The following is a 13,771-nucleotide window of genomic DNA, read 5'->3' as shown; positions in this document are numbered from 1 at the left end:
ACTAGTAGGTGGTCTCCTGCAAAAGCAAATACTTTACCCTCTCTTTCATCCTCTTCCCCCTTGAGAAAAGCAAACTCATTTTTAGTAATCTGACTTCTTCCAAAATAACAGTATTACTTAAATTACTATCTCTTTTCCAGCACAGGAAGGGGCTTTGCCTTCATAAAAAGAACATACAATTGTTGTTCCAATACAAATTCACTGAAGAGTATTTTTCACTCCAGAGGAATAAATCTCTTCTTCTTCTTATAATTTATCTTTCTCCACAGACGATCCCCTTGTCACATCTTCTGACAATTGTTCTGTTTCCAAACCACCATGTAGCACATTAGTACTTTCTGATCCTTTGCTATGCAACTCTCAGGAGTGACAATGTCTGTTTTTCAAACACTTCAGGGTCCTCTATCCAGTTTCCTCCCCTACCTACTTCTTAACACTCCCTGAACAATGCACAGTAGAAAAAGCTTAAAATATAGCCGACGGTCCTTCTAGGGGGTCAAGTATTCAAGGAATTTTACCTTCTGAATTACCTAGTCCCCCTCCCTCCCCTCGGCTAGCAAGCCCTAACTCACTTTCTATTACCATTCCATTAAATTCATTCTAAGTACACCTCTCCTTCACATTAAAAGGCTGCACCTCCTTTTAGCTTCTTGGCTACTCCAGCATCAGAATTTCTTCACAGCCATTTATGGAGGTCAAAGTACTAAAAACACAGAAGCCTGGGAACGTACAGGAGTTGCCATATGTAACAAGCAAGGAATCTCACCACAGGCTTCTATGCAGAAGTTAAGTATGTGCAGATTTAATACAGGATGTGGCATGTCAGAGGCAAAAAATGGAGTGAAGAAATAAAACCCAGTTATTCTCTTAGTCTGTGTAAGTGAGTTTAGCCTGTCTAACAATAATTACTCACCTGTTATGAATGAAAAAGTATCCATGACACAGATGCACAAAACCTTCGAAGTAACTGGGCCTCTGTTGGATTGGCCTGTTCAGCTGGGACTCTTTGACCACTACTTTGTTTTGCCAATGAAATGTTTTCATTGTAACATGACCATATGCATCTGATGATAATAAATCTCACTCCAGAGTCACCGTCTGCTTTGAGGAATATGCAAGTCACCATTCAGCAGTTGCTGAGAACCATCAAATCAAGGTGGTGATTTGGCACAAGCTGCCAAATGGATTAAAGTGACCCATCCCCTTCCCAGCAAATACCTGCATGAAAACATGCCTGTAACAAAACAACGGCAATAAAAATCCAGTGGAATTGCTGTTGCAGGCAGATAGGCAGGTAGATTCCAAAAATAAAAGTCAAAACTGGGATCACAAAGAACACACAAAGAAAACCATTCTCCATCCTGGCTAAAGCATATGTGAGAATGACAATTCTCTAGTGAGTACTTACTGCCTTAACTCCAAAGCTTTCATTTCATATCACCCAGAATTTTCCAAACCAATGTAAAAAGATGAATTACACACCTACCATCACCACTTAGATAGCCCAGAAGCAGTGCAGGATTATTAAGTTCTTCAGTTCTGGCAAAAGAAGCAGAACACACTTTATAGGACAGGGACAGCTAAGTGTGGCAATCGCAATCTGCTGCTGAAGCCATAAATCTATCTAAACACAAGAATAACTGCGAATACTTGAGCCTCACAGGTGTAACATCATCCATATCATGTACTACAGAGAGAAAAAAAAAGAGGTCTTAAAGAACTAATACGGAAAAGAAAAACTAAAAGAGGTAAAAATACAGACACTAAAAATCCTTTAACTAACTCAGAAGATGATTGTTATCCAGACTTCATTTTCCCAGTTTTGCCTCCACTCTGTGGTCAGCCAGTCCAGTTCACTTTTGTTAGCTTTTCTGATTGTTTAATATTTCTGAGGTCTCCTTTTCTTGCCCACAGCAACTGCCACGCACCACTTCTACGTCAGATCAGTACGTTCACTTTTCTTTGCATCAATTCTTGGTCTGCCTAACTACACCAGACAGACCAATCAGCCAAGAAAGGGAACTGAAGAATTAAGCAAACTAACAACCAAAAGATGGCCCAGCATTGGTATGAGTAGCTCGAATACCCATCTTGTTTTTGTGAAGTCTCTCAGAGTCAATCAGAATAGGGGCAAATGCATGAGGAGGAGGGTCTTGCTGCAGCCTGAATAATGGGGAACTCAGCCTATTTCCCCACAGCGGAACATGCAAATACTTGCAAGTGAGACCATCGGTCACTGTCGGACCCCTTTAGATACTCAGCCAACAGTGAAATGATGCATAAAAAGCTGAAATTAAAGTTCTCTGCTATAAAATACTAGTCTTTCTGCCGTGTATAATATCCAGCCAAAAAAAGCTTACCTATCACCTCTTGCTGAGCATGTCACCTCTTCACTTTCCTTCAGTTACTACAGTAGGTATGGACCACAGAGCATCAGTATCCATTCAGCATTTGTTTTGATTAACAAATCCTGACAATAGTGGATTACTGGCCACAACTCGAGATGCAGCTTTCTAGAGATCTAGTATGAAAGGCTGGTGTAACAGCAAAGGAAGAGCCCAGCAACAGTGCTGTTCTTCTCAAGTATTTCAAACAAAAGCAAAAGGATTTAGCACAACAGTGCCATACACAAGCCAGCCAAATCAGCCTGATCATTTAATTAGTGGGTAATTTGTGTAACAGATCGGTTGATTTTACAAGGTTAACTTGAGAAAGGGGGAGTAATATAGTTGTTTTGTTTCTTAACTGAAGTAGGAGAATGAATTGAAAGGCAGCAGGGATGTGTGGCCTATAAATATCTGGCCTATTTTTAAGGACTCAGCTTTTGCTTTTCAAAAAATTGTCAGAGACCTATATTACAGACCTATTATCTGACCCTTGTCAAAATGTCAGGCAGATATTTTTCTCCACAGTTCTTATGGCTAACTTTCCTCAAACCCAATTTTTAAAGTGCCTTTCTTCCGTATCATGTGACTTCTAAACAGGGCTTGCCCAAGCAAGCCTGCTTCTACTTGCACACTTACTGCTTCTGTACAGGCAAAAAAATGTACTTATGAACACACGTAGATCTTACACAAAAATATACCTGCATAAAGTGTTAGGATACAGGGGCCAAATAGATCAATATGTACTCTGAAAATCTTGACCAGAGAGGTACCATATTTAATGTTGATTCAAATGAATTTCCCCTCCACCATTTTAATGAAAAAGCTCAGAAAGCATCTTTTAGCCAGGTGTTTTATAATATCTGTGACAAGTCCCAACAAGTTTGAAAGTTCATTCCAATTTTTCAAAGCCTAAGTCGCAGAAATTGATCAGGAAAGTACATTACACCTACATCTGTGTGAGTGTATGTATACAGATAAAGGTCTTTTTCATCAGGAAACAAATTACCCTGGTTGACCTTAACAAGCAAGGGACCCAGAGAGATACTGTCTTAATTCTGGAAGTTTTCTACTCATTCTAGCTCAATGCAGGACGTCTCTATGGAGACAAAAGATGTATTTTGTAAGCCTGTATCAGATGGACTAGAACAACTCTGGAGGAACAGCAATGAATAGCTACATGACAGAGTGCAAGGTTTTCAGTTTATGTTGCTAAAATAGACTGAATGGAATTTGGATTCATAAATGTAATATTAAAGTCAGAACTCTTATTAAAGAAACTAGATTGCAACCATTCCTAAAAGACAGTTCCTGTCTAGGAAACATCCATACACTTCAGAAATGAAGACCATAAAAAGCAGCAATTATGTGCAGTCCTCTAGTTACTCTTCTTAGCTTGCCAACTGATCCCAGAGGCAGCTTTGCTTGAATACTCCATAAGCTTTCCTGAAAAGCTTTTGGCATGCTTAAATTACATCTGGGGCCGCCTCTTTTTGTAGGAAGCCTCCCCAGTCACATTTGATGGACGATAGACAGATCAAAGATCAATCTATCCAATAGATCTTTGCTTGGTACCTTGTGTTACAGCCTGGAACCAGCAGCATTCAGACTGTGTCCTCTGCCACAAATACACATCTCCACTTCAGTCAACACCTACCAGTGACATCACAACCCGGTGTCTCAATAGCTGCTAGTTAATCATTGTACAATTCAACATCAATTTCTACTACAAGGATTTTTATAAAGAAAATGTGCATATGCTCACTGAAACTGAACATAAGAGAAAAACAGTGGAAGCAGAGACAAAAATGGAAACTAACGCCTATCTGAGGCGAGCACTGGATGGCTGAAAAGTAGAAACACTTTGGAAAGAACAGTTATTCCCCCCCCCAACACCCTTCACTGTTTCACAAGGAATCCTACTCTTCACCCAATCTAAAAGTTCCTGAACTGAATCCAACCAGTCTAGGGACAGAAACAGTGACTGACAATTCCAAGATTTCAGTTGCATCCTTGCACAGAGGACAGGAGGGAAAACCACACTACTATTTTATCTTAAGAATTATAGTGAAATTGTAACAGGAACAGCTACCTGCAAAGAAAATTACTTTCCATGGATCTGCTGTCCAGTGTTCTGAACTATAAAGTGAAAGTTTTAACATAGCAACAAGACGAAAAGGGTTATCAGAAATCCATCTTTCCACACATTGTGAAAAATACCAAAATATTACCTTCTGGCATTCGTTGGAGAAAAGGCAAAGTCAGCTTTCTCATGGGAAATGCAAATATATAGAATCACAGAATCATTCAGGTTGGAAAAGACCTCTAAGATCATCTGGCCCAACCTTTCACCTAGCATTGCCAAGCCCATCATTAAACCATGTCACTAAACTCCGCATCTACACACTTCTTGAAGACCTCCATGGACGGTGACTCAACCACCTCCCTGAGCAGCCTGTTCCGATACTTCACAACCCTTTCAGTGAGGAATTTTTTTGTCCTTTAAGGCAATTGTAGGGCCCAATAAGGTCTCCCCTGAGCCTTCTTTGCTCCAAGTGAAACAACCCTAGTTCCCGCAGCCGCTCCTCACAGGACTTGTTCTCCAGACCCCTCACCAGCTTCACTGCCCGTCTCTGGACGGGCTCCAGCACCTCGATGTCCTTCTTGTAGCAAGGGGCCCAAAACTGAACACAGCACTCGAGGTGCGGCCTCACCAGAGCCGAGTACAGAGGGACAATCACCTCCCTGGTCCTGCTGGCCATGCTATTTCTGATACAAGCCAGGATGCTGTTGGCCTTCTTGGCCACCTGAGCACACTGCTGGCTCATGTTCAGCAGGCTATCGACCAATACCCCCAGGGCCCTTTCCTCCGGGCAGCTTTTCAGCCACTCTGTCCCTGACCTGTAGCACTACTTGGGGTTGTTGTGCCCCAGGTGCAGGACCCAGCACTTGGCCTTGTTAAACTTCATACAGTTGGCCTCAGCCCATCGGTCCAGCCTATCCAGATCCCTCTGCATAGCCCTCCTACCTCGAGCAGATCAACACATGCACCTAACTTGGTGTTGTCTGAGAACTTACTGAGGGAGCACTCAATCCCCTCGTCCAGATCATTGATGAAGATGTTGAAGAGAACCAGCCCCGGTACTGAGCCCTGGGGGTGCCCACTAGCGACTGGCCTCCAACTGCGTTTAGCTCCATTCACCACAACTCTTTGGATCTGGCCACCCAGCCAGTTTTTATCCCAACACAGTGCAAACCCATCCAAACCTTGAGCAGCCAGCTTCTCCAGGAGTACACTGTGTGAAATGGTGTCAACAGCCTTACTGAAGTCTAGGTAGACCACATCTACAGCCTTCCTTTCCCCCATCCACTGAGTTCCACTACCTCCCTCAGCTGCCTCAAATGCAGGAAACCCCTTGCAAGCCACAATTCCCCACTCCGCTGCAGAACGTCTGCGCCAGAGTCAACTGCCTTGGCAATTTACTAGAACGCAGACAACAAAGAGCAGAGAATAATGGATTTAAAATCTTTGAGAAATTGAAGCATAAAGCCTTTGCCTGTTCAAAAAACACCCGATCCCCAAAAAGCTACAAATTTATCCTTAATTCTCATTGTATTGTAATAAGTATTCTGTGCTGTTCTGTATTCCACCAGCTGCACCCTGAGGAGCACTTAGCGCAGTTCTTAGCTCTTTTGTCAGGTTGTCAGAGTTCATATGGCTGATTTGAGAAGGAAAACCATCACATCCCAATGCAAACCTACTGCTTTCTTTAGAATTTCTAAGACATTCTGCTGTGTAGAAAAACTGTGCAGTTTCATTGCATTGGTCACATGCTGTGTCTCACTGGAAACTGGTGAGATGTTAGGCCCAACCACAAGACTTGGGCATACTTAAACTGAAAAAAGGAAAACCTCAAACATTATTGTCACTACTGCGTGTCAGAATATTTTAAAAACAAAAAAGAACAAACAGCAAAGTTTCTGATCAAGATTAAAACACTTCTGAAAATTAATAAACTATAAGTTACCACATCAGTTTGCAGTGCACAAAGTTACTGTACACATAGGTCCAGTACTGATAGTCTTAGTTTAAACTGAAAGTAAAGTGATCTGCTTCACAATAGATGGGACCAAACGAGGCATTTGTAGCTTATGGGTCATAACTGAACACCTGTGGCCTCACATATTTGCATAACAGCTACTCTTAAGCAAGCAGGTTAACGCCATGCTTCTCACCTGATCTTCTTCTTCATCCTCTTCATCTTCTGCCAAACGCTGCCGGCCCACTTCATACAGTCTGCAAACTGTATCCATGTTCATGGTATCCATGCTTCCTTGATTCTGAAGGGGAAACGCCCACACAGTTAGTCCCAGGCATTCAGTTTTGCATGCATATTCAATGCTATATCTGATTTCAACTACAGAAACACTACTAAAATCCTTCCCTCCCATTTACTAGCAGCTATACAATTAGCACTAAAAGACAGTCTTTTCATTTTCAAGGACTAGCTAAGGACTGTCGTAAATATCTACTTTCTGCTTCTGTCATCCATGAGTTGTGCTCTTACACATAGACTTAATAAAACCCTTATTGGATTCTGAACACACTGTGGGTTAGTCCTCACCTAACCGCACAACACTTCTTTTCATATGTGCCTCCCTACCGTATCACTGAACTGTATGCCTTGAGAGAAGACTAAAAACTGCCAAACAAAAAGTCACAGAAGACAGCAGTCTGATGACCCCGTTGGCCACATGTATATAGCCAGTTCAGGAAACTGAGTACTGACAACATATTAAAGAGCAAAGAACTGGATCCATTAGTTGAATGTGACTTCTCCTCCCCCCCAACAAACAAAAAGTTTCACTTAGTGATTTCTGCTTCAAGTTCTTAGCTTCTGGGATTTTGCTAGGAAAATAAGTGAGAAAGAAAAAGAAAGAGATCCACAGAAAAGCTCCATGGGAAGTCCAAGGTAGATAGCATTTTCCAGGTATTTGATGTAGTGCAAATTTTAATAGGAAATTATTAATATAAATAGCAAAAAATGCATTTCTGTGTTTCTGAGTAGCAAAGCCACTGCACAGTGATTTTAAAGTGGGAAGCGTTTGAAGAACAGAAGTGTACATGTTTGGAAGTTCAAGGAATCAGAGGCAGAAAAAGATAGCTTTTAAGCGTAAACTGTGGATGGACAAATGAATTGAACAGCACCTTTAACACCATCAAAACAGCACCACCACTTAGGATGCAAATTTAACAGTAGGAATTCCAGCATCATCAGTTCCAAAGGTTTTAAAAAGAAGGGAAAAAGCATGGCACACAGATCACAGTTAGCTCCTTTACCTCAATGACAGCCAGATAGCAGTCTTTGCTGTCTGTGCACAAATCAAAGATATTCCTCTTTACATCTATGGTAGCTGGAAAACATCATAAAATGAACTCAGTGATTAATTGCATATTACTTAATGCTTGCTAGAAGACAAGATCTAATCATATATATCTAAAAGCAGATAACTATCTGAGTGAAATGGACATTTGTAACAACTCAACCTGTAATAAAGAACAGAAGTGCTGGAGACTAAAAAAAAAGGTAATTTCTTAATCTGGTCTCCACAGTGCCTCCTCCCTTGGTAATAGATGTACTGACTTCCCTAAGCACTGTAAATAACAGATAATCTTCCAAGACAGGTGGCAACCAGAGGACTGAGTTATGAGCTGTACCTCCTTTCAACAGCAAAAGCCACATTTATGTCTATAGCAGTCATTAGCATAGCTGCAGAAGCTCTGCAAGCTCAAGGCCAAACTGACATTTTGGACTACCAGCATGGGGAAATGCTGGAAGCAAAAGGAAAATAAGATGAAAATAAAAAAAGTTCCTTCCTGAAATTACAAGCAATGACATCTTGGCCAAATGACCTACTACCTCAGATTATGTCCTGCTTGGAAAAAAGAAAGGAAAATAAAGCCAGAACTGCTGAATGGTAGCAAGTAACGGAGTTCACACAGTGAACAGATGATACTTGAACCTATTTCAGCATCAAACCCAACATTAATGTTTTGATCAGAACAGATCATAGCAAAAATTGTTTTGTCACATATGCAGAGGGGAGGAAGAAGTAAGTGTTACTAAGAACTTTCAATAAAACTTCAAACCTCCAGACCAGGCTATTTGCTCCTCTTTTACTCTTACCTATAGGTTTATAATCGGTTGCATTGAATGTCCTGAAAGAAGAGCCAAAGGGACTTCTCATTCTCTCCTCCAAAAGGTCATCTTCATCATCTGCCTGCAACATAGCTGATACAAGGAAAGATTATTCTACCAACCCACCTTCCACTTGTCGCTACCTTTAATGAACTTAAGATCAAATCAAACTCTTGACATGAATTTTCTTCATATTTAATAGCTTGGCAAGACCCATTTAATATCTACTCTTCTAGAGCTGCCTTTATTACTAGTGGTGATCACTGAAGCTTAAACATTGAGGATAAAATTACTTTCTCAAGCATCATCAGGTCTACTGTTATACACATTTTCTTTCTCAAAAGGTTGATTTTTAATCTCACAAATGAGTTTTGATATTGCTGATGTTAGAGAAAAATTGTCTTTGTCAGCAATACATATAGCATAAACTCCTGGAGGGGAGGGGGTGGAAATCCAGTTCACATATGCCAGAAAGGCCTGCAGCTAGACAGATTTTGAAGCTTCCAATTTCACTGAACAAATACCTACTTATCACCACCCAGACATGTCCAAGAAGAGCAATTAAGACTGAGAAATCTTACCTCCATACATAACTGTACCAGTGTAGTTGAAGACCACACGACACTGATCCAGTGCAGGTACTGTGTGTAACAAGTGGAAAGTTCGGAGGTCCCACTGAAGAAATCCAGGCTAAGGAGCAACAGACTATTGAAAGTTTCTGTTTCAGTTTCAACACAGTGCTGAACAACTGATTAATTGCTTTCAAGAAACATCATTCCCACCCTCTTGCAAATATGACAGTCTCAGATTCTAGCACCATGATCTCTTCAACATATTCAAACCCAAAGAGCTGTTACTCAAAATGTAATTCCCACTTATCAGATGTTACTGCAGTAGCTTCATGGTAGATCTTGGTAAGGGTGTGGAAGAGAGCAGAGATACCACCATGTGCATTAGGAAAAAAAAAAATCTCTCAAGTATTTCCACTAGGCCAAAATCAGATGCAGAGGCAGTCTAGATTTAAATTAGCCAGTTGTCTGACAGTCCCCACTTACTCCATTCAAAGACAAAAGCTATTGTTACTGTTCATAATTTGTAACACAGCAGACCATTTATACAACTTCAAACAGCTACTTGGTTTTCAATGCAAATTCTTGACCTCTCAGCACATGTTACCACCCTGGCCAAAGGATACAATTTCTGTGTTGACTATGACCTCTAGCCCATTGGGATGGAAAACACCACTGATGGTCATGTTGAATTTATCAAACTTGTGGATGGCTTGTGCTGATCTGACATCCCAGAGGACACCATCATTTAGGACAAGGTCATCTGTGGGGTTAAACGTGGCACAGTTCTTCTTGTAGTTGTTGGCAAGATCTGGGTTAAACAGAGTCAATAGCTTGTTGCCAGTCTGAATATCATAGATCTTTTAGATTAAAAAGAAAAAGAAAGATTAGTCACAATTTGTAATGTACCTGTGCCTAAGAACATCCCATATTATAGATTGTTTCCAGAATCCCCCCCAGCCCCATTTTGCTTTATCATTTCAAGCAAGAGCATTATGAAGATAACACTTCCTCTGCTACTCTAATAGTTCTTCACAGCTGGTACCCCAAGTCTCACAACATGATTTGGCCAGTATTTAACTTACTGCAGGCTTGCCAATATATTTAACATGATCAGGATTAGTTCCAAAGAAATTAACCCCATTACAAAAAGTGGGGCAGAAAGCTGCAGACAAAAGGTACCACTTAGCCAGAGCCTGTTTCAGAAATTCAACTGCTTTCAGAGCAGATGGTATTATAAAAATATCTCAAAACCCCAAAGCACAAGGGTCTGTGGGGGGAGAGGGGGGGAAGGGGTCATAGCCATATCTACAGAAAAGGAGTTAATATTTCTGGTATTTACACTGAAGGACAACTTTCTATGCTTTGCCCCAGTAAACCGTAAAAAGCTTTAAAGACGACTTGGAAAATAAAAAAGGCTTTACCAAGTACAAAGGGTTTATGACCATCTCAGATAAATTTGATCTGTAACACCCTGAAGAGCCCAGCCCTCTTTCAAACTCAGAGAAGAAGAAAAAATTCTTCAATATTGGAAAGCAATCTGCTTATCAGACAAACACAATGCACAAACAGATCTGACTTCCAGATAAAGTTAAAAAAACTGGGCAGGAATGCATGGTTTGCTCAAATGCAAAATACTTCCAAAAATCAAGAGCAATAAATAACTTATTCAAATTACTTATGATTTCATGTTTCATGACAGTATTTTTATGCAAATACTTTTTCAAAAGACAGTGCCTCTAATGAATGCAAATTAGCACTGAGGAGCAGAATCACTCTGAAGCCTGCGTCTGTCAATTTTGCAGGTATTCATACAAAATACTGCAGTATTCTATGAAATTAGATTGGTAAAATTAAACTTGCAACACCCATAAGTAAGCTGTAGTTTACCGGGGGAAAGAAGAATAAGGACACTTAGTAAACCATTTTCCACGGCTGTTGATTGAGCTACTGCTAGATTATTTATTTATTTATTTATTTTTATTACTATTAATGAAAAATCAGGCAAAGGAGTCAACTTCAGGGTAAAAAAAAAAAAAGGAGTCTGGCATAACTTCTCTTAAATGAAGAGAAAGCAGATTTCTGTTGCCCAGTATAACCAGAGAAGCAACACACTGCACATTTTTTGTGCTACAGATGATTTGGAATGGTCAAGTTTATACCCTTAAACACACGGAGAAGTGTTATTTGATACTTCCAAAGCTTTTTCTCTAAAGCCTCTTTGCTCACCCGTTACACTCTGTGCATCATAGCACCCCGATCCGTTAGTAAACATTCTGTGAATAATTATATTCTTGTCACAGTTTCACAGCCATGACTTTTAATGGAACTTACATGGGCGATGTCTCCTTTTGTGCCAATGACCCTATCCTGAGAGTGCTTGCTGAACTCCACGTAGTGGTCATCAGGGAAGGAATGCCTGTAGATAGAGTCAGTAAGGAAGTCAAGGAACTGCAGATTCAAGCCGCCTGTGTGAACTAAACGGCACCTCCAGCAGAGGTTCCAACAACGCTGAAAACTGAAGTCTAGAAAAGACTTCCCTTCACCATTGACCGTGGCGTGCTACCGTGCTCCACTGGCATTTGTAGGGAAGTATCTATCTCAGACACACAGCCTTTACAATAGACCAGTTAAAAACCACAAGAAGCAAGTTATTAGACTTGTAACCAAATTACTACTGCAACAGGGTCTGCCATAAATATAACACTACTTGTAGGGGTGACCTATAAATGGCTACATGAACATTCAAACACATGTACATGAAATGGAATGTTAAACTTTATCATGGAGAACACTCTCTAGCTGACCTACACAGGTCACAGCAAAACTGTTGCTTATAACCAAGATAAGTGACAAACAAAGCTTTTTTAAAGGCAAGAACCTCCTGCCCACTTTTGATGAGAAAAAACATTTGTAAATACTGAACTCAATTTGACATAGCTTCCTTTGGGATATCCAGGTCTAAAAATTTCAGCATGCAAATCAACATATTATAAAATTCTGTAACTACCTACAAAAAGATTGTCAAGGTAGTTTACTAACATGAGAATAAAACTACAAACATATTTCTCTTCAGGAACAACAGTGATTTTACTCATCTATCTTGCATCAAATAGCACTTTTGGTAGGTAGAATTTTGCTATGGTGTCTGTACTCAATAAAACAGGGAAGATACTAAACAAGAAAAGGAGCATATTTTATTTTTTCATCACAGACATTGTGGGAGCTGTGCTGTCCTTTCCTTCAGAGTTTGTTCTTAGGAATTCTGCATATGTTGAATGTTTCTTCTAACTGCAATATACCCCCACAGATCAGAGTACACCTACTTCATATCAAAGACAGACTTCATTCCCCACAACGCAGACAGAGGTTGGCTCCACGTAGCAGATGTCAGCAATAAAGATCCATCCTGTATTTCCAGATGGGAGAGGAGGAGGAGGAAGGAACAAATGCCAGGGAAAACAGGTTATTTTACCTGTACACTTAAATTTAGGCTTACAAAATTAATTTAGGAACTACTACAGGTTTTGTGCTTGATAAACTACTTCTATGAGGTTGTCTCAGTATTTGATGTTATGCCAAGGGCTCTTTATGCTGTACAGATGAATAAAAACGTAACAATGGAACGATCTATGATGTTAATAGCAGATAAAAGCAGGATAACCCCTGCCTGAACTTTGATGCACTGTGAGTGGAGTTTATTCTGCTTGTAAATGGGTTACCTTCTGGTTTCTTCCTAGAATCATCTCCCACAAGACTTTTCTCCAACAAATAATTGTTATATAAACTCTAGTATTATATCTCACATCTCTCTTAAATGTAGTCACTTTAAGCATTTTACCACTTACAGACACACACATTCATTATTTATGAAAGCACACAGCCCCTGCATCTTCTCTATTATTTTGGGAAGAAAAAACTACACAGAACTCAGAAAGGCAGTACATAACTGCTACAAGTACTTTCACGACAGGCATTAGAGGCCAACCAGTAGGTGCACTTTAGATTTACATAGCCAGACAGACCCATAATATACCAGGCTTTAGTCTACAAGGACTTCTAAAACTCAGCACAGGTCTTTGATTACTTACCCTGGATGGCTCAAGGTGCGTGATAGCAGAGTTATGGCAGTTGTAACTAGCCTCTTCCTGTCCACTAAATACATTGTAGAGTTTCAACTGCCCTGTGCAAGTACCCAACATTAAGAATCGTTCCCGTGCAGAAAACGCGCAACAGGTAAAGCCACTCTCATCCTCATTTGCTTCCCGGAACACAGAAATTGGACGGAACCTAGAGAAGGTAGAAAAAAAAGGGTCACCCAAAAGAGAGCAGTAAAGCAAAACTGAACTACTGCGTGACAACACTAAAACCAGTCCTTAAAGATCACACAGGTAAAAAGTTGTAGCTTTCATCTCAGACAAGCCAAGTATCAATTATAAGGCTACTGCTCAAGTGAGTATGTGACAGCAGTGTCTACAACATTTCAGGGTTTGTCTTGCATGATTAGGTACTTCTATTATAGCACATCACTAAGTTGAAGCACTTGGAGTCCATCTTCAAAGCTGGATTGATGGAAAACCTGAAAATGCTGTCATCTGGAAAATTATTTTTTGTAAAC

General features: G+C 40.3%; 1 protein-coding gene across 5 annotated transcripts in view; it reads right to left on the bottom strand.

Annotated features, from left to right (window-relative positions):
- DCAF1 (DDB1 and CUL4 associated factor 1) overlaps positions 1-13,771 on the bottom strand; it is a 57,242-nt gene that overhangs the window by 11,450 nt on the left and 32,021 nt on the right. For 4 of the 5 annotated variants that reach the window (XR_010833870.1, XM_013191990.3, XM_013191989.3 and 1 more), the window contains exons 15-22: positions 13,245-13,443; positions 12,480-12,562; positions 11,488-11,572; positions 9,780-10,013; positions 9,166-9,259; positions 8,573-8,677; positions 7,726-7,799; positions 6,621-6,725 (exon numbers count right to left, since the gene is read on the bottom strand). Coding sequence is in view for 4 of the 5 variants with exons in the window: in XM_013191990.3 (XP_013047444.2) it covers positions 6,621-6,725; positions 7,726-7,799; positions 8,573-8,677; positions 9,166-9,259; positions 9,780-10,013; positions 11,488-11,572; positions 12,480-12,562; positions 13,245-13,443 (979 nt within the window). In the remaining variant the exon portion in view is untranslated. Of the gene's footprint in view, positions 1-1,486; positions 1,540-6,620; positions 6,726-7,725; positions 7,800-8,572; positions 8,678-9,165; positions 9,260-9,779; positions 10,014-11,487; positions 11,573-12,479; positions 12,563-13,244; positions 13,444-13,771 lie in introns of all 5 variants that reach the window. The other variant, XM_067002959.1, reaches the window with a different exon arrangement.

The sequence above is a fragment of the Anser cygnoides genome, chromosome 10 (genome assembly GCF_040182565.1).
Source record: "Anser cygnoides isolate HZ-2024a breed goose chromosome 10, Taihu_goose_T2T_genome, whole genome shotgun sequence".
NCBI lineage: Eukaryota > Metazoa > Chordata > Aves > Anseriformes > Anatidae > Anser > Anser cygnoides.
This window is presented reverse-complemented; position numbering and strand designations above follow the sequence as displayed.